The sequence below is a fragment of the Dunckerocampus dactyliophorus genome, chromosome 2 (assembly GCF_027744805.1).
Source record: "Dunckerocampus dactyliophorus isolate RoL2022-P2 chromosome 2, RoL_Ddac_1.1, whole genome shotgun sequence".
Classification (NCBI taxonomy): Eukaryota; Metazoa; Chordata; class Actinopteri; order Syngnathiformes; family Syngnathidae; genus Dunckerocampus; species Dunckerocampus dactyliophorus.
In genome coordinates, this window is record NC_072820.1 from 28,115,519 (window position 1) to 28,135,532 (window position 20,014).

Sequence of the window (20,014 nt, forward strand, 5' to 3'; positions counted from 1 at the left end):
TTTTTGCTGGAAATTTGAACTTGGAATTTGATACTGGGGAAACAGGGGTCTTATGTGTGCATCCTACACGTAACATTGGCTTGTCGCACGCCGTATTACAGTAATCTTTAAAGACAAGTCACGGGCCGCAAAATGTGACTCGGCAGGCCGTAAATGGCCCACGGGCCACGAGTTTGAGACTGCTGCTCTAAAGTAACGTTTATAGATTTTGGGGAAACCTTTAAGTCATTTTTGGACTTGTTTACACTTGTGTGCAATCATGCCACCTCGTAAAGATGGTCTTCACACAGCGCCAGTAAATCCCACTCAAGCATGCCAAACTTGCTGCAACTGTCGCTGCCATGGCAACAGATCAGCTTCCTCTTCCTGAACAAACTTGTGGGTCTAAGAGATGAGCAGACATGTCCAATTACTAATTTTCCAAATATATATTGTCGGCTAACTTTGCTTTTAGCTGCAAAAATGATAACTGTCTGAAAACTCCACGTTAGTCTCTTTATAATGGCTATATATATATGTACAGTATACATGTGTTTACGCCCTTCCTTACAGCAGCAGGTTTATGTCATTAAAATGGGTGGTCCTGCATATAAAAAGTACAGAATTCAACACACATTAAATGCGAATTAAAAAAAAAAAATCCAGATTCCCATGCGTGCGTCTGAGGAGGTATTGTTCTCTCCATGGTCAGAACACAGTATCCCAGTTTTAGGATGCATTGTGATTCAGTGTAGTCAGCGTGTGTTCTTTTGTTTCCAGTGTGATTGGTGCCGATGCTGGGAACGGCATCCGAGTGTTCATCCCAGACATCGGCATGTTCATGGTGGGCGTGGCCATCTGGATGCTGTGTCGCAGTTTGGTCCAGAAGAGGCCGCCGGAGGACATGGGCCAGTACAACGCTGACTTTGAAGCAGAGGAACAAGTGCGTTACTTACCTATATGTAATTTCCTGCTGACCTACAGTAACTACGTACACTAGGCCTGTCACGATAACAAATTTTGCTGGATGATAATTGTCCCACAAATTATTGCCGAAAAACATTATTGTCAACATTATTTTGAGACCATTTTTTCATTAATGTAATGATAATATCTGGCATAAAAATGTAAGTACACCATATCAAAAGCTAGTTTAATTTCTCAAGATAATTGGAATGTCGAGCTTTTAAATAAAATAAATTAAACAAACAAAAAAGACAGAAAAAACCCAATGAACATAAAATGGACTGGCAAAAATTGCACATAAATAAAAACCACAATAAATCACAATATTTCTGATTTTGAATCAGTGTCACTTTCGTTAAGGGATATATTATCAATATTATCGGCCCAATATTGGCATAAAAATATAATAACGGTCAATATCGGGATTTTTCCCTATAATGAAGCCAGTAATAAACATAATGCTGTATATAGGCCTATGGCTCCCGTATTTAACCTGTATAAACCACCTCTGAAGCGTATAAACAAACGTATGTGGCTAGTAGCAAGTTAGCTTACTCCCTCCATCCATCCATTTTCTAGATATGCCACCTATCATGGCACCATGGTGGGAATGTAACAATTCCCGGACATAAGCGATGGTAAAATCTGACACTGTGTGCGTGCTCGATGAGGAGAGTCTGTGGGGATGTTTGTGAATATGCTGCTTTTTCACATGATATTGGGTGTGTTGTCATTTGTATACATCTTTGTTAGGTAGATTACTGTTCCTCTTCAGTTTCTCCTTGGATTTAGTGTTGGACCACTTTTGGTCATACGAGTGCTTTGAAAGTTAAGTCCAACTTTAAGCCTTTCCAACTCATGGATCGGAGCTTCAGGACAAGATAAAATGTATGTCGGCTATAAATTTGCTTTAATATCTAGCTGCAGATAAAATTACATTAAAACCTGATGGTGTGAAATACTGTATTTTCACGACCATAAGGCGCACTTAAAAGTCTTAAAATTTGTCCAAAATGGACGGGGCGCCTTTTAATGCGGCACGCCTTATGTGTGGGCCGCGTTCCAAAATCTGTAAGTGTTGCTGCGTGACTTTGATGAGTGCTCCGCTCGACTGACTGGGAGCATCTCCTGCCGACACGCTGCTTACATAGAGGAAAGGTGGACGTGACTGAGGACAGTATGCGGACGTGAAAGAGGACGCTAAAGGCACGCCCCCGGTAGTTATAGAGGTATATTTTATGAAACGGCGCAACCTATCCATCTGGGCTAGGACTACCGTGGCGCAGCAACATCCAGCGGATTACAAGGAAAGCTGGCCATCTTCCGCTCCTACTGCAGTAAAAACATAGCAGACAAACACATCCAGCCCAACTACATCACCAACATGGACGACGTGCCGCTCACTTTCCACATCACGGTGAACCACCTTGTAGAGAAGAAGGGGACCAGCACGGTAGCGATACACACAACGGGGCACGAGAAGTCGGCTTTTACTGTTGTGCTTGGTTGCCATGGTAATGGACAGAAACTGCCACCTATGGTGATTTTTAAGAGGAAGACGCTGCCTTAAGAAAAGTTTCCAGCCGGAGTCATCGTTAAGACCAATCATAGGGGCTGGAAGGACGAGGAGAAAATGGCTGAGTGGCTGAGTGACGTGTGCAGAAAGAGACCGAATGTTTTTTTGCACACGTCACCGCCACTGCTGATCTGACTCTATGCGTGCCGATCTCACAGCCGCTGTGAAAAAATAAAGTCCCCAACTTACGAACACAAATGGTTCCAGACGACCGTTCTTAAGTCGAATTGTTCTTAAGTAGGGGAAAAGGTAATATTACCAATGATATAGGTACTACATGTACGTGTATACATATGCAGTATGTGTATGGATGTAAATATGAGTTTGGATGCAGTAGTAATATTAAACAAGGATAATTAATGAAAAAAACAATAATGAAAGTGATATAATAATACGTAATGATAAATGTTATTTACCTTTGAAGAGGAGTGGTCCAGCATACGTCGTTGTGGTGGAGTTGGATGAGGTGATATTGAAAAAAACGACAAATCGGCGTCGCCGTTAGACTCTTCTAAAAGAGGTAGTGTTCTGTGGGTGGTGTAGAATTAAGCAGGCCTATTAACTCTTCATAAACTTTAATCACACGCTCTGTCAGGGTTGTACAATTTAGCTTTCCATTTAGCTTTACACTGTATCTCCCCAGCGTCTAACTCTTCCTCTGTTGGTCCCATTAGCAGTGTCACAGTGCCCTCTACTGGTCAAGCATGTACAGTAGCAGTATAAATACTGATTGAGCGACTACAAGGCAAAATAAAATAAAATATAAACCAGTCGGCTTGTGTTCGTATCCGCGAATGTTCACTAGTCGGGTGTTCGTAAGTTGGGGACCTAGTGTATAGCAAATGAACTCGAAGCTTGTCATCATTCCGGGAGGCTTGACGAAGGAACCCCAACCGGTGGACATCGGTGTAAACACGGCGTTTAAAGTGAAGTTGCGAGCGGAGTGGGAGCGATGGATGACAGCTAACGAACACAGCTTCACTAAGACTGGGAGGCAGCACTGTGGGAGTTACGCCACAATTTGTGAATGGATTGTGTCTGATGCACTGTTGTTGGAGCTTTCACAAAAGCCGGCATCATTTCTGAGGAACCGCACGGCAACAAGACTGACTCTGACAATGACGACAGGGAACCTGGCGTGTTTGTTGGAAGAACTTGCCCCTCTGTTCATTTGGGATACAGAAGATGAGGACTTTGATGGATTTGTGGATAAGGATTGATCAAAAATAACGTGAGTACATTTTTAAATACTTCAATAAAGTACAACCGAACTTAGTTTTGCTTCCGCTGCCTTTTTAAAAACTGAGACTGCGCCTTTTAATACGGTGCGCTTTATGGTCGTGAAAACAGGATATGATAATTTTGGCCCAAAATTACTGTGTATATGCAATTTGTATTGTGGTGTGGAAACGATTACAGCGTTCTGCTGCACTGTGGCAGATCTACCTGGTGATTTGTTGCTTGGCATTTTATTTCGAGATTTGTATATTTCATTTGCGGTGAGTGGTGTGTCTAACATGTTCTTGATCAGATGAACGTATTGGAAGGTCAAGTTTGTCTAAGAAAGTTTCTATTTGTACTGTATGGTGTTAGTACAATCAGAGCAGTATAAATCACTGTAATATTGTTGAAAGATATTGATTTCTTGTGGATTATACAGAATGTTGTAATGCCTGATTTATTCTGTATTGCTGAGATTGTTGCCTTTTCTTTTTTACGTTGCTGTAGGTTGGCTAATAATTTAGAGGATTTATTACTATACTGGAATTGTTCATATTTTTGGTTGTTAAATTATAAAGTCTGTTGTTTTGTTTAGAATGTTTTCAATTTGAGTGTTAGCTTGTTTTAATTCCTGTAGTGTTTGTTCATCTGGATTAATCCTGTATTGTTTGCGTAATTGTTTAATTTTGACTTCCAGTGTGTTTTCCATTTCTTTTCTTTTCTTGTGCGATGAGTAGGATATGATTGTGCCTCGGATGACTGCTGTGACTGGATGACTGCGTGATGGAGAGATTTCTGAAGAGTCGTTCATCTCCAGATAGGCTGCCTCCTCTCTCCGTATAAGTGTATTGAAATCTGTGTCGTCCAAGAGAGATGTGTTGAGTTGCTATCTTGAGTGTGGCTTGTTTATTATGGTTCCATTATATATTGTTAGGGAGACTGGAGCGTGGCCACTAGGTGTGAAACTAGGTGAGGTGATCCCATTGGTGGTTACTGTGGCTCTAGGTGAAGTGTATAGTGTCTGTATCCAATGGATGAACAACTCTCCAAAACCAAACATGCGGAGAGTGTGGAAGAGAACTTGCCAGTTTACCTTGTCAAATACTTTTTCTGCGTCTAGAGAGAGAATAATACGTTTCCTTTTGTCCTTTCGTCCAGTTGTCCTGTGTTTATTAAACTGAAGAGTTTATGGAGGTTATCGGATGAATATCTATTTTTGTATGAAGCCATACAAAGTGGCCACTGGAGCGTGGCCACTAATTATTATAGAATTGTGTTTTCTGATATACTGTATGGTGGTTGAGTGAGTTGCTGATGAGAAGTAAATCCAGTGTAAAGGACATTTGATGGTGGACGGACATGTATGTATATTCCAGTTGAGTGGGATTCTTCATTCTCCAACTATTGTTAAGGCCATAACTTTGCGTATATTGTTTAATTATTTCTGATCAATGTGTATGTACTGTGTTTCCAGATGAATTTGAATGGTCCAGTGTGGAGATGATAGCAACATTGAAATATCCAGCTAAAATAATGATTGTTTTGTCGTGTAATGTTGCAAAGAATATGAAAGAAAAGTTGGCCATCAATATTTGGTCCATAAATATTGCCAAATGTAAATTGTGTGTTATTAATTGTTACATTCCTAACAAGAAATCTTCCTTCAGGATCAGTAATTATTGAGTGCTGGATGAATGAAATGTTTTTATTGACTATAATTCCAATTCCTCGTTTGCTATTGCTCGTCTGATCATGGTGACTCTCCAGGACAGCTTTCTTTAGTCCCGCTGATAACAGGAGAACAGGAGTTGCTGACATTAACCCATATGTGGGTCATCAATAACCCTGTCCCACAATCCATCAATCTCTCTCATTCTGGGTCATTGCTTGAACAGGGAGATGACAGGTTTGCTTAATCTAGTCCTCTCTTGTCGTGTTGTTTTTTTTCTTTCTCCCCCAAAAGTCTCTGAAAACCTAAAGTGTAGGATCTGTACCTTTTCAGCTGCCTTAACTCATCTTTTGAGAAGCCTGGTAGAGTCAGAGTGCTTCCCTGTAACCCGGGGTTCTCTACTTCAAGGTCAGTATCATCTGCTCTAACCTGCCTCACTTTACAACATCTGATACAAACCAAATCCAAACCAAAATGGAGGTAACACACACCGTCTTGTAATGATATTGCATCATCGTCCCCACCTGAATCGAGCTCCCCTGCAAAGATCTGCCCGTAATCTGCAGCCTTATTACAGCGACCAGGGGGGTACTGCACGTCAAACACAAAAGGAGCTAATTGTGCTATCCAATGCTGTTCAATAGCTCCTCCTTCTGAATTTAGGTGACAAAGCGGAGTGTTATCCGTTAGCACAATAAACTTGGAACCAAGTAGGTATCCTACAGCCCACTTGAGTACCAGGAGTGCAAGTTTCAGAATGCTGTAATTTACATCATTCTTCTCGGCACCCCGTACCGTCCTAATTGCGTAGGCTATGACACGTTTCCTTCCTTTTTGCAGCTGATACAAGGCAACGCCCAGTCCTAAACTGCTTGCATCTGTCTCTATAATAAAAGGGAGTGAAAAATCTAGAGAGGAGCACTGGTCAACAGTTCCTTTAAAAACGTTCAAAGGCATTTACTCATGGCATTTAGCTCTCCACAAATCATCAAACAACACCTTAGACCTGTTGAGAAAAACCCTGCAAGAACTGCAAGAACACAAAATCCCAGGAAAGAACTCAGACCTTTGCTTGTGGTCAGGACCGGCCACTGCTTCACAGCCGAGAACTTGTCCGGGTCTGTTCCAACACCTTCTGCTAATATTTGATGACCAAGAAAACGCACACTGGAGTGGAGGAAATTGCACTTTTCTACCTTGACCTTCAACCCTGTCTCAGCGAGCTCTTGCAGCACTGCCTGCAGTCATATCGGGTGATCAACCGTTGGCGAATAGACCAAAATATCATCAAGGTAAATCTGGAAAACCAAATCATTCATGGTGGCTTGCATGAGCCTCTGAGCTAGCTCATTACATACACCAAATGGCAATCGGGTGTACTCAAACAACCCAAAGGGGGTTGTGAAAGAAGTCTTTTGTCTATCACTCTCACTTACTGCCACCTGATGGTTACCGCTGGCCAGGGGTCTCATCTATAAAATTGTGCGTGGAAATCTGACTAAAAGTCTGCGTACGCCAGAAACCCAAAATGTGCCTACGGACAAAAATAATCAGACCTAAACAAAAGTGGCATATGCACACATTCACGCAATTTGTGCTTTATAGATCTCACCTGCTGCCAAACGTGCATACGCAACTCCACCCCATGTCACGCCCTCTCCACGGCTTCCATTCGCCATAAATGGAAAATGCAAAGTGGCTCATGAATGTGGCGTCCATATTTGATGATCCTAGATTAGATGCATTTCGCTTGGTCTTCTGAATTATGGCTGCTCAGAAGCCGAAGACGAAGAAGTGGAACTTCTCAGAGACTGAGGTGGAAATCTTAGTAAGAAAATGTTGCTATTCATGACATACTTGGCATATGCAATGAAAAACTCTTATTTTTTTATAAATTATCGTAAGAAATGCGAGAAACTGAGCACTAAGGACATATCAGCTCTGTGTCATGTAAAGTTAATCTAGAATTATTTAATTGAAAACCAAATACTGAAATATTCAAGCGCTGCATTGTTTTTCATGTATCTTTTAGTCGGGATATAATACATTCGTGCGTATTGGGGTTTATGATAAATAACAAATGATATCCATCAGTGTCATGTCAAATAACAACACTTTCAGCAAATGTTTTATGTCAATAATGGCGTTATGTTTTCATTAAATGCTGGATAAATCTTTATTGGCTCCCATTGCACCACTTAAAATGTTAAATCTTACGTTAAAACTTTTTGCCATGTCTCCAAAATGTGCGTATGCAGACTATAAAGGGTGCGCACCGATGCACACATTCTCATGCTAGGCTGTGTTTTTATAGGTAACATATTTGGCGTGGAAAACGGCGTACATAACTTTTCAGCTCTTTATTGTGGGTACAAGCTTTATAGGTGAGGCCCCAGGTCTATTGTTGAAAAGAACCTTTCTCCATGAAGTGCATCAAACACTAATCAATGCAGGGCCAAGGAAATGCATCTCACCTGGTTTTAGAGTTCAACCGGCGATAGTCAGCACAACTTCTCAAACTATTGTCTGCTTTCCGTTCCAACAATAGGAGATGCATACGCACTTTTGCTCTCCACGAGTACCCCTTTCTTGCAAAGCTTGGTTATGTGCTCTTTTACCTCTTTATACTGTGTCGGTGGAATGCGTTGGTAAGGCTGGTGCATTGGCAACAAGGTGTATCTCGACTTTAATTTATCTGTGTAGCCTAGGTCTTCTTTTTTGAATGCAAAGACGTGAGTACTGAGTCAAAAGTGCAATGAGCTTAGCAATGAACCGTCAATGTTCAAGTGCTCCAGATGGGACCTCAGTTCATTGGCTGGCAAACTCTCTTTCAAAGGACGCCTCTTCCTGATCAGCAGACATACAGTTAAATTGGACCTTAGTTGCCTCTTCTAGACATTCAACCACACAGATAAGACCTATCTTGGTTTTGGGCTTCAACCACACATCTTCAGGTGAAAAATTTACCACCTGAACAGGGAACCTGAACTATACTTGTTAGCCTCAAACAATGTTGGGACCATTAAGAGCCCAGTAAATAAGTGTGTGTTCATGGGTTCTAATAACATCAAAATAAAGTTATCTACTGTACTTCTTTCCTCAACCCTGTTGCACACACAGTCGCGACTGAACTGCCTGGTACGTGTATTGCATTTCTACCAACTACTGTTGCAGTGGATATGGGTTCCTCCACTTCACATGTGGACTTTCTGAAAAGCCTTCCTCCATACTGAGTTTAATTGACCCTCCAAAGTGGTGTCAAAACTGGCAATAGCCAACTCTTTGCATCTCTTGATGATGTTCATGCCAATGAGCAATGGGGGTGACTATGGTTCCTCTCCCTCACCTTTTAATTGGATGTTTTCACTCTTGTTTTCAGCTGGTCGGTCTAAAACTACTTCATGTACCACTGACACAGGTGGCTCCTTAATTGGACTCTTGACAACCAAAAACCCACACTTTGGTATTATCAGCCCCATAACCGGCACATTAAACTCAAGGTAGCCTATGGTAGGGATTCGTAAAGAATGGGAGACTGTGAGCTTGAGCCATTTGGCTGTCGGGGTCATGTGTTTATTCTCTCCTAGTAAGTGATCACGGAAGAAGGACTCAGATGGTGCTAACCTGACTCCCAATATCTATCAGTGTTTTTGCTATAACCCCAAGTACTTCCACCTTGACTGCTGGACACGCTCCAACTACTCTCTCAAAAAATCTCCCTCTTGTCAACCTTTCTGAGCCGTTAGTCACACCTCGGATTGCGCAGCTCTCTGTAACCGAGGGAGGGAGTTTAACTGAGGTGTGCTGTCTGAAATGGACTGGCGTTCTTGCTGTTTCATTTTACACTCCCAATGTGTCCCACTCTCCTGCATTTAAGACAAACAGGCTTCCCATCATCTGTGAATTGAAACTTTGCTCTGGGCCTTCCACCTCTATGACCTCTCTGTCACTGCCAAACAACTTTATGAATGTCATCAAGTGTTGCAGAAGATGGTTGTGATGCTTCACCAGGGTAATGACTTATTTGGCCCTCCAGCTCACATGCTATGTTTCGACTTCTAGCCACTTTAGAGCTATTTGGTTTGTCCTTTTCAGACCAGTCGAAAGCTTCTTGACGCACATCAAACAGTGCGTAGTCTGGCTGCTCTCTAATCAGCTCACGGAGCTCTTCTAAGACAAGACTCTCGGATCCCTTCCACAAAGTGATCTCTCACTGCCATCTTTGCATCAGACACCGCATTTGTCTTTTCTTTCAGAGCTGAACAGAGGACACGAGAAAGCGTGTTAGAATCCTAAAAAAAAAAAAGCTTCACCTTCCAACTTATGACAGCTGTAAAAAGTCTGTAAAGCTGAGCCACACTTTTCCCTGTAAGCCACTCTGAGAAAGTCAAAACTCTCCATTGCTTCCTTTCTCTCGCTATCAGTACATAACCTGACTTCTTCTAATGCTGACTTCCTGGGAAGTGAGAGAATAAAAACAACCTGTTCTTCCCCACCAAGGCCCCTTGAACGCATCATTCTGTCTACTTCATCCAAAAACCCATCAACAGAGCATTCATTAATGGTTGGATTGCTGCTAAAGGGCTGAATACGCCGTTCTCTGGGCAACTACGCATAAGAACAATTTGCAGCACTAGACCGAGCAGTTAGTCAATGGCCTCATTGTGTTTGCATCTTAGCTCAGAAAGTTTAGCCTGAAGTTCAGTAATACGGTCTACTTCACTTTCCTCACTGCCTCGCTCTGACATGGTGTGAGATCGCAAGGGTTGGTCTGGCATCTGCAGCTTTGGTGTGCCGTCCTCATTTCCAGGCGTGTCTGGTCTGCTCCCTCCTGATAGCTGCAGCAGGTGAATGGCGGTGATGGTGTCACAGGATTTAGGATTGATCTTCTAACAGCAGCGGCGTCGAACTTGTTCAGCACTGCAGTTCTAAAGTAGCCTATTGCCCAACTATAGTTACAGTCAACCACCAAATTATCAAAACCCCACTCCTGGTGGCATAAAATGTGTTGCGTGCCGAAAGGGTCATTAAGCACAGGACACAAAACAATTTATGGGGTTCTTTATTCTGGAATTTAAATTCATGTGGTTGACTCATTTTTATCAAGTATCAAAAATAAGTTTTCTGAGTATACTCTCAGTTTACAAAGGCAGTGTTCCTGCTAACAAAAATACTGCAGGTTCCTCTAGTCTCTGAGAAGCCCAATATAAGGTGACAGAAAATGAAATAGAATAATAAATAAAATACAATAAAATGTCCATAAAATAACTGTAGTGGCTCTTTACCCTATAGCATAAAAGAGCATTGTCTTAATACATCTATTATAACATATCAATAACATATCAAGTATCATGGACTTTAAACAGTTGATTGCTGAGTATCTCATTTGAACACTAATACTATTTCACTACAAAACACTTAATATGTTGAATAATGCCTATTATTTACAAAATTTACCTCTGGACATTAAAGCTGACCACACTTGTAGCTTCTTTGGCTTTCTTCCAACTCTTGACTTCTTCTACACACCACACCACTGTCCAAAAACATGGCACATGGACCCCTAGCGGTGTAATCTGGACTGGGCTACAAGTGTTTCTCACCTCAATAACCCAAAATGGAGCCAAAGAAATTTGCATTTGGCAGCAATTTGATCAAGAAAGTGAGAAACACCATTGAATTCAAGAAATAACTCACAGGAAGGTGGTGTCCATGTTGATCTTGCTGCCGCATTGTGTCTTTGGCAGCAATCATGTCTTTATTGAAGGTAAAAGGTAACCTTAAATATCACCTTAAATGTTCCCTTTCATTCTTCATTTATTTACAAATAGAATTGTTTTATGCATTTAAAACAATAATTATACAACTATAAAAACATGTTTTGTGTTAATATTTTCAGAGTCACTTGCTGACGACATCAGGCGAGGTAACGTCTGGTTCTGGTTAAGATTTTGTTGCGCTAGCTAATAGGATGCTAACAAGGAAGGACGTTTTGTGATAAAAATACATTTAGAACACAGTTGGACTCACACAGTGCATTAACACGACAAGACGTACATATTGTCCGCTAACCGGAGAATGCACGCAAGCTGAGGCAATATTGTGGTGTAAATGTTCAATGTTAGCCAAAAAACATGCTAACCGAGGTTCCACTCTATATTTTCCCTCCCCCTCATCTTTGTGGCGCCGCTTATAGAATGGCGTCCCCTTATAGAATGTCAAAAAGTGCCGCTGTCTCAGTGTCATTGTTGCTTCCAACTAACTTGTCAGGAGGAAGAGGAGAAGCTGAGCTTAGAAGACCACATCCTTTTGGAGGAGGACTCTGACGGAGGCTACGAGGCTGAAGAAGATGAGGAGGACGATGGGCAGGAGGGTGACGAAGAAGAAGAGCAGGCAGAGGAAGAAAAGGAGAGCGCCAAGGTGAAGATCCTGCGACTGGTGGCACAAGTCGCGTCCAAAGTGAAGGAAGTCATCGGGAACTTAATCACCACAGCGGGTCAGGTGGTGGTGACCATCTTATTGGGAATAACGGGTACGTGCTCGCCTCATTCTGGACTTTTGTTTGCTATCAAACAGACGTCCAACAATCTGGTTGTCCCTTGTAGGGATGATGCTGCCCTCCTTGACATCGGCAGTCTACTTCTTCATCTTCCTGTTTCTGTGCACCTGGTGGTCTCTGCGGCGGACCTTCGACACGCTACTCTTCAGCTGCATGTGTGTCCTGATGGCCATCTTCAGTGCCGGACACCTGGTCGTCCTCTACCTATACCAGTTCCAGTCCTTCCAGGAGTCCGTCATGCTGGAAGACAGCTACATCAGGTCAGTCTTCGACGGGAGTTGAGAAACTTCAAATCCTATGTGCTGTGTACTGGGCAAGGTTGTAAAAATTGCACTTACTTTCACAAGTGTCCAAGCTATAACGCAAACTAAAAAGGTTTCAAGAGGATCAGCTATCAGCTGGGGAAAAAAATACAACAACGAAAATGCTTGATTGCCTCCAATATGACTGTTTTAATGACAATAAATCAATCCGGCACATGACATTCACCGCCATGTTTGTCACACTTAAACGTTTCAGATCATCAAACAAATTGAAATATTAGTCAATGACAACACAACTGAACACAAAATGCAGTTTTTAAATGAAACATTTGATTATTAAGAGAGAAAAAAAAACAAACCTACTTGGCCCCATGTGAAAAAGTGATTGTCCCCCCCCATTAAACCATAACTGAGATCTATGAGTCTGGAAAAGCCATTTCTAAAACGTTGGAACTCCAGCGAACCACGGTGAGAGCCATTATCCACAAATGGCGAAAACATGGAACAGTGGTGAACCTTCCCAGGAGTGGCCGGCCAACCAAACTTACCCCAAGAGCGCAGCAACGACTCATCCAAGAGATCACAAAAGACCCCACAACAACATCCAAAGAACTGCAAGCCTTACTTGCCTCAGTTAAGGTCAGTGTTCATGACTCCACTCAAAAAAATTAAAGGAACACTTCGAAAACACATCTAAACTGGGGGAAAATGATCTTGAATATCTTTCCTGATAATAAGTGGGTGATGTATTAGTAACAAAATGATGCCACATCATTTGATAGAAATGAAAATGATCACCCTATAGAGGGGGGAAATCAAAGACACCCCAAAAATGAAAGTGAAAAAATGATGCAGCACACTGGTCCATTTTGCTAAAATGTCATTGTAGCAACTCAAAATGATTCTCAGTAGTTTGTGTGGCCCCCACGTGCTTGTACGCATGCCTGACAACGTCGGGGCATGCTCCTAATGAGACTACGGATGGTGTCCTGGGGGATCTCCTCCCAGATCTGGACCAGGGCATCACTGCGGTACCTGGACGCATGGAGGAGATTCCAGGAGACAGTTAGTTACTCCAGGAGAGCTGGACAGGGCCGTAGAAGGTCCTTCAACCCTCAGCAGGATCGGTATCTGCTCCTTAGTGCAAGGAGGAACAGGATGAGCACTGCCAGAGCCCGACAAAATGACCTCCAGCAGGCCACTGGTGTGAATTTTTCTGACCAAACAATCAGAAACAGGCTCCATGAGGGTGGCCTGAGGGCCCGACGTCCTGTAGTGGGCCCTGTGGTCACTGCCCAGCACCGTAGAGCTCCATTGGCATTTGCCATAGACCACCAGAATTGGCAACTACACCACTGGTGCCCTGTGCTCTTCCCTGATGAGAGCAAGTTCAACCTGAGCACATGCGACAGACGTGTAAGGGTCTGGAGATGCCGTGGAGAACGTTATGCTGCCTGCAACATCATTCAGCATGACCGGTTTGGTGGTGGGTCAGTGATGGTCTGGGGAGGCATATCCCTGGAAGGACGCACAGACCTCTACAGGTTAGATAACGGCACCCTGACTGCTATTAGGTACCGGGATGAAATCCTTGGACCCATTGTCAGAACCTATGCTGGTGCAGTGGGACCTGGGTTCCTCCTGGTCCACGACAATGCCCGACCTCATGTGGCTAGTGTATGCAGGTAGTTCCTGGAGGATGAAGGAATTGATACCATTGACTGGCCCCCACGTTCACCTGACCTAAACCCAATAGAACACCTCTGGGACATTATTTAGGTCCATCCGGCGCCACCAGGTTGCTCCTCAGACTGTCCAGGAGCTCATTGATGCCCTGGTCCACATCTGGGAGGAGATCCCCAGGACACCATCCGTAGTCTCGTTAGGAGCATGCCCCGACGTTGTCAGGCATGCGTACAAGCACGTGGGGGCCACACAAACTACTGAGAATCATTTTGAGTTGCTACAATGACATTTTGGCAAAATGGACCAGTGTGCTGCATCATTTTTTCACTTTCATTTTTGGGGTGTCTTTGATTTCCCCCCTCTATAGGGCGATCATTTTCATTTCTATCAAATGATGTGGCATCATTTTGTTACTAATACATCACCCACTTATTATCAGGAAAGATATTCAAGATCATTTTCCCCCAGTATAGATCTGATGTGTTTTCGAAGTGTTCCTTTCATTTTTTTGAGCAGTATATATATACACACACACAGTATATACACATAAATGATAAAATCTTTTAATCAGATTAATCATGGGTTATATATACTGTATATATTACTTATTTTTCAGGTTATTTGCTTTAGATTTCTGACTGTCATGCACATACGAGCGAGTGTTGTTCAGTGTTTTGGCTACATTAGCTGCCGTTTGCCTCGAAAAACCACCCTAATCCGTAGTAAAATCAAGCTTTTGTAACGTGCTACCCTGGCGAGATATTTTTGTGGCATGTTTTGCAGGGTGCAAAATTTATTCTCACAAACAGCAGGTAAGTTCCACACGGCAGACATGTTTGTTTGGGTTTGTCACGTCTGCGCAGTTTGAAGGAATGTGGGCGGATGACCCTCGCTACGGGCTGCATGCTGCAATAGTACATGCCAGAGGTGATTAACAGATTGACGTCAGTCATCCGTTGCCTTGGCATTTTCAAATTGAAAGTGGGCATCTGCCAAGGGCTTATGTGATTGACACTTCTGTCCACAAATGGAGAGGTTCGTTAAAAACACTAAACTGTTTTTTTCATCAGTCATTTGGCGAGAGTTGGGAAACTCCTTCATGATGTAAAAGTACTTTCCAAGCCTTTTGGATGCCACAACATTCCTGGAGACTACAGAGAGTTTGTTGAAAGTGCGCCAAAAATGTTGTTGTTGGACACCAGAAGGCAACAACAACAAAAAGAGGCAGCTACAGGGTGGATATAACAGCCTCCCACTCAGCGCACTTTGATATCAGGCGCAGAGCTTTTAAGAGGTCTACTACAACCACCCTTGTTGTATTATGCATGAGGCAGGAGACCATTGGTTGCTGTGGTGACAGGCTGCGGTTGTGTAGTAAAAACCAGGTTGTTTCACACCTGGCCCACACACACACACACACACAAACACATTGGTCACATACGCACATGTTAGTCACATTTGTAATGAAGTACTGTGCCTTGACTAAGGTGGTTATTTTCTAAATAGGGATGTAAATCTCTTTGTGATAGATGATTCGATTAGAATCCAGATACACAGGTTATGATACGATTCAAAAACACTACTGAATGATTTCCCATTCAACACGTTCCCTTTGCCCGTTCTGAATAACACCAGACAATGTGTTACAATGAAGTTGAGGTTTTTAAATCTGTATAGACAAATTGCTGTAAATTGCATAAAGTGCAATTGTCATATGGGATAGCATAGTATTTCGCTGTGGTTCAGTATTCTTCTTCTTTATGTTTTGTAAATATCAAATGCTTTTAGTGTTTTTTTTAAATGGGTCATTTTAGTGCACTGAATTCTTTACTACATCCATTCCATAATTTGATTCCACATACGGATATGCTGAAGGCTTTTAGAGTTACAGATATAGGTGTTTCAAGTGTAATTTTTTCCTAGGGTCATATTTCTCCTCTATTGATGAGAAAAATCGTGTTTCGTTTTTGGGTAGCAAGCTATTTGTTGCTTTATGCATAATTTTAGCTGTTTGAAGGTTTACCAGGCCAACAGATTTTAGTAATGTTTGTATGTTATCTATAAGAGACATTATTAATTATCGTGATTGATCTTTTTTGTAGTACTTATTGAGTGAAGTCTACTTTTATTGTTATTACACCATATCTTCACACAATAAGTTAGATATGGTAATACCAGACAACATGGAGTGATTTTATGGTGGGATTTTTGATCCAGAACAAATTTTGCTTTGAGTATAAAAGTATTCCGTGCCACTTAATGTTGTATAATTTTAATGTGTGATTTCCAACTTATTTTGTCGTCTATTATAACGGCAAAAAATGTATTTTCATCTATTTGTAGTTGCCTGTGGGCATTCTTTCTGCTGTTATCATCCATCCATTTTCTATGCCGCTTATCCTCATTAGGGTCGCGGGGTTATGCTGGAGCCAGTCCAGACCAGTCCAGGGTGTACCCCGCCTGTCGCCCGAAGTCAGCTGGGAGCATGCCAGCATGCCCCCGCGACCCTAAAAGGAGAAGCGGTATACAGTAGAAAATGGATGGATGGATGGTGATAGTGAAGCCACAAAATTCAAAGTGCAAAGTGGTGAGGGATTATAATTAAATGTCACTAATGCTGAATGTCAATGTCAATAATTTAAGGAGAAGATCATCTGCAATCATCAAATGAAGTCACTAGCCACACAGTTTTTAGACTGATCATCTGCCAACCACTGCTATGTTGTGTTTACTTTGCACCCCATGTAATTCATGGAGGCCCAAAGCCATTACATAAAGAAACACACTCTCTGTAAGGACACTTGCATCTATAAATATGTGCGGCTCCCATCAGAACACCTCTCCTCAGCGCTTTCTAATCGGGCCTGCTGACAGCCGGCTGCTGATCGAGGCTGGCTGTCCGGTGAAACGACTTCCACCCCATTTCCTGCCTCCACACCTCTTCCATAAGGGAAACCCCCAGCCATGTGATCTGCGGGCCTTCCCCAACTGAATGAAGACAGCATTCAGGAAGTGTGTTAGCTGTTTACTCAAGAAAAGAATGTATTAGTCTTCATTGTCCTTGTGCACCTCCTGTATGCCCCTGCAGGTACTTCGGCATGTCCCCTGTCATCCAGAACGACTGCTCCAGGACGTGGAAGCTGATCAGGAACCCCAAACGCAAGTGGCACCACTTTGTCAATCCCATCATGCTGCTGGTCCTCTACTACACGCTGGCCACGCTCATCCGCCTCTGGCTGCAGGAGCCTGTTGAAGAGCTGATGGTAAGATCTCCATCTAGTTTTACATTTACACATGAAAGCAAATCAACCAGAGTAAGTTTGTTGAGGGGTGAGTTTCTTTTTGTAACTATAGTGGAATCTTTTTTGTGGGGTCAGCCTAAAACCAAATCATATGATAACGAACCATTTTTCCCTATAGGAGATTATATAAATCAAATTCACCAGTTCCAGATGCACAAAACACATTTTACAAAGAATTCTAGTTTTATGCAGAAAACAAAGTGACATAGATATCAATGATGAATGAAATGGATAAGTGAACATTTAGCATCACTTTTACCTTTCTTGAAGACTCAATGAGTGGAGAGGGAGGAGGGCAGGAGAGAACCACACGGATGCCACCTCCATACTCTGCTATGACTTTTTTTCTTGAATTTAATCAGTGTTTCTCGTATTTATCAATATGCTGTCACTATACAGTTTACAGTGGGGACGGAGGCCTGCTGACCTCGACTGAGGATATAGTCAGACTGTGGAAGGAATACTTTGAGGACCTTCTCAATCCCACTGACATACCTTCCATAGAGGAAGCAGAGTCATAGGACAGGAACGCAGACAGTTCCATTACATTCCATCTTGGCTGAGGTTTCTGGGATAGTCAAAATGCTCCCCAGTGGCAAAGCTCCGAGGGTGAACGAGTTTTGCCCCGACTTCCTCAAGGCTCTGGATGTAGAGGGACTGTCTTGGCTGATACATCTCTTCAACATTGCATTGTCAGGAACAATACCTCTGGATTGGAAGACCAGGATGGTGGTCCCCCTTTTCATGAAGCGTGACCGCAGGGTGTGTTCCAACTATAGGGGGATCACACTCATCATCCTCCCTGGGAAAGTCTATTCCAGGGTGCTGGAGAGAAGGGTACTAGAGAGAAGGGTACAACCGTTAGTCGAACCTCGGCTACAGGAGGTGCAATGTGGTTTTTGTCCCAGTCGCAGAACACTAGATCCGTTCTACACCTTTACAAGGGTACTGGAGGGTACATGGGAGTTTGCCCAGCCCGTCTACATGTACTTTGTGGACTTGTCCACCATGTCCCTTGCGGTGTCCTGTGGGAGGTGCTCCGGGAGTACGGGATTGGTGGCACGCTACTACGTGCCGCTTGGTCCTTGTACAACCGGAGCAGGAGCCTGGTTCACACTGCCAGCAGTAAGTCAAGCCTGTTTCCGGTGAACGTTGGCCTCCACCAAGGCTGCCCTTTTTCACCGATTCTGTTCATAATTTTCATAGACAGAATTTCTATGCAAAGCCAAGGCATCAAGGAAGTCTAGTTCGGGGGCCTTAGGATCTGGACGATGATGGTCCTGATGTCCTCATCGGGCTGTGACCTTCAGCGTTTACTGGGGTGGTTTGCAGTTGAGTGTGAAGCTTCTGGGATGAGACTCAGCGCCTCCAAATCCGAGGCCATGGTCGGAAAAGGGTGAATTGCTCCCACCGGGTTGGGATGGGGTCCTGCCCAGGTGGAGGAGTATCTCAAGATATTGTTCACGAGTGAGGGAAGGTTGGAGCGTGAGGTCGATAGGCGGATCGGCGCAGTGTCTACAGTAATGCGGTCGCTGTACCGGACCGTTGTGTTAAAAAGACAGCTAAGCCGGAAGGTAAAGCGCTCAATTTACCGGTCGATCTATGTTCCCAACCTCACCTATGGACATCAATAAATAAAAGCACAGAGACTGTCTGAAAGCCGATTCTAACACTTAGCGCTTGAACAGCCGCATTGACTGCACTGCGACAGGAAGAAAGAAAACATGGAGTTGAATGTATAATAAAGATGATTAAAGGATTCCCTAGCGTGAATCTGTTTATAGTGTCCCAACTCTAAAAGAAGCACAATCCATTCTTTACACAGTCAAAATAACACGGGCTACAAAATACAAAATCTGAATCCTACTTTGCGGAAATTTACTTATCATGGTCAGATCTGGAACCAATTGACTGCAATAAACGAGGGATTACTGTATACTGAATTTTCTGTTGTAGTCTGTTAGGTTTTCCCACAATCTTTTAGCTCTAGACCAAAATTGACAAGTTTGTCCCAAAACTTTTGGGCACACAGTGCTCCTAGAGGACAATGCAGTGCATGGAGTTGAAAATATCTTCTTTCACCTCACAGCTTGAAGCGCTACTCTTCTGTTCTTCTGTAATGGAATTATAGATTTGTCGTTTTTTTAGTGTGAGGTCAATAGTTCCTTGCAAACTTTACAGGGCTTATTGATCCTTCTATACACAGTAGGTGTGTGTGTTGTGTATGTAGTCACCCCCACCACTTTAGAGGATGCTAATAATAAAACATGGTTAGCACATAAATCCGCTGTTGACAGCCTTGTTCAATAACAAGATAACCAGATTATAATGGACCTTGTGTTATTTTACCGCTAATTCCTTTTCAAGTTTCTCGGATAATCGAACATTTTTTGCAGTTATGTCTCATGCTTGTGTTTTGCTCTTTTTTACTGCCGCATTGCAATTACGAATCTCATTAAAAATATATATATATATATATGTTGTCAACATCAGATAAAATAGAGAATGGCACCTCCGCCAAGGCTAAACGCATAAATTATAATACGTCAAGAATAATATACAGTATCTGTTAACCACTGTTAAATGTGCTTCCCAAATACAGGCATTCCTTGCTTATGGCAGTAATTGGTACCAGAAGTGAATTTCTTCCAAGTAGGATTCCTTTTTTATGAATGGAATATTTTGGTAGTTAGCGTATTGAAAACCGGTTTACCACCTTCTAAATATGTTTTTTAACATTAGAGCCCTCCAGACATGAAATAACACCCCTATAGTCAGCTTTCCACTCCTATT

At 42.7% G+C, this 20,014-nt stretch overlaps 1 protein-coding gene across 6 annotated transcripts in view; it reads left to right on the top strand.

Moving 5' to 3' along the window:
- Positions 1-20,014, top strand: part of LOC129176745 (piezo-type mechanosensitive ion channel component 2) — a 115,886-nt gene that overhangs the window by 32,495 nt on the left and 63,377 nt on the right. For all 6 annotated transcript variants that reach the window (XM_054767096.1, XM_054767097.1, XM_054767099.1 and 3 more), the window contains exons 5-8: positions 760-922; positions 11,682-11,943; positions 12,017-12,230; positions 17,008-17,182. In XM_054767096.1, the coding sequence (XP_054623071.1) occupies positions 760-922; positions 11,682-11,943; positions 12,017-12,230; positions 17,008-17,182 (814 nt within the window). The remainder of the gene's footprint in view (positions 1-759; positions 923-11,681; positions 11,944-12,016; positions 12,231-17,007; positions 17,183-20,014) is intronic.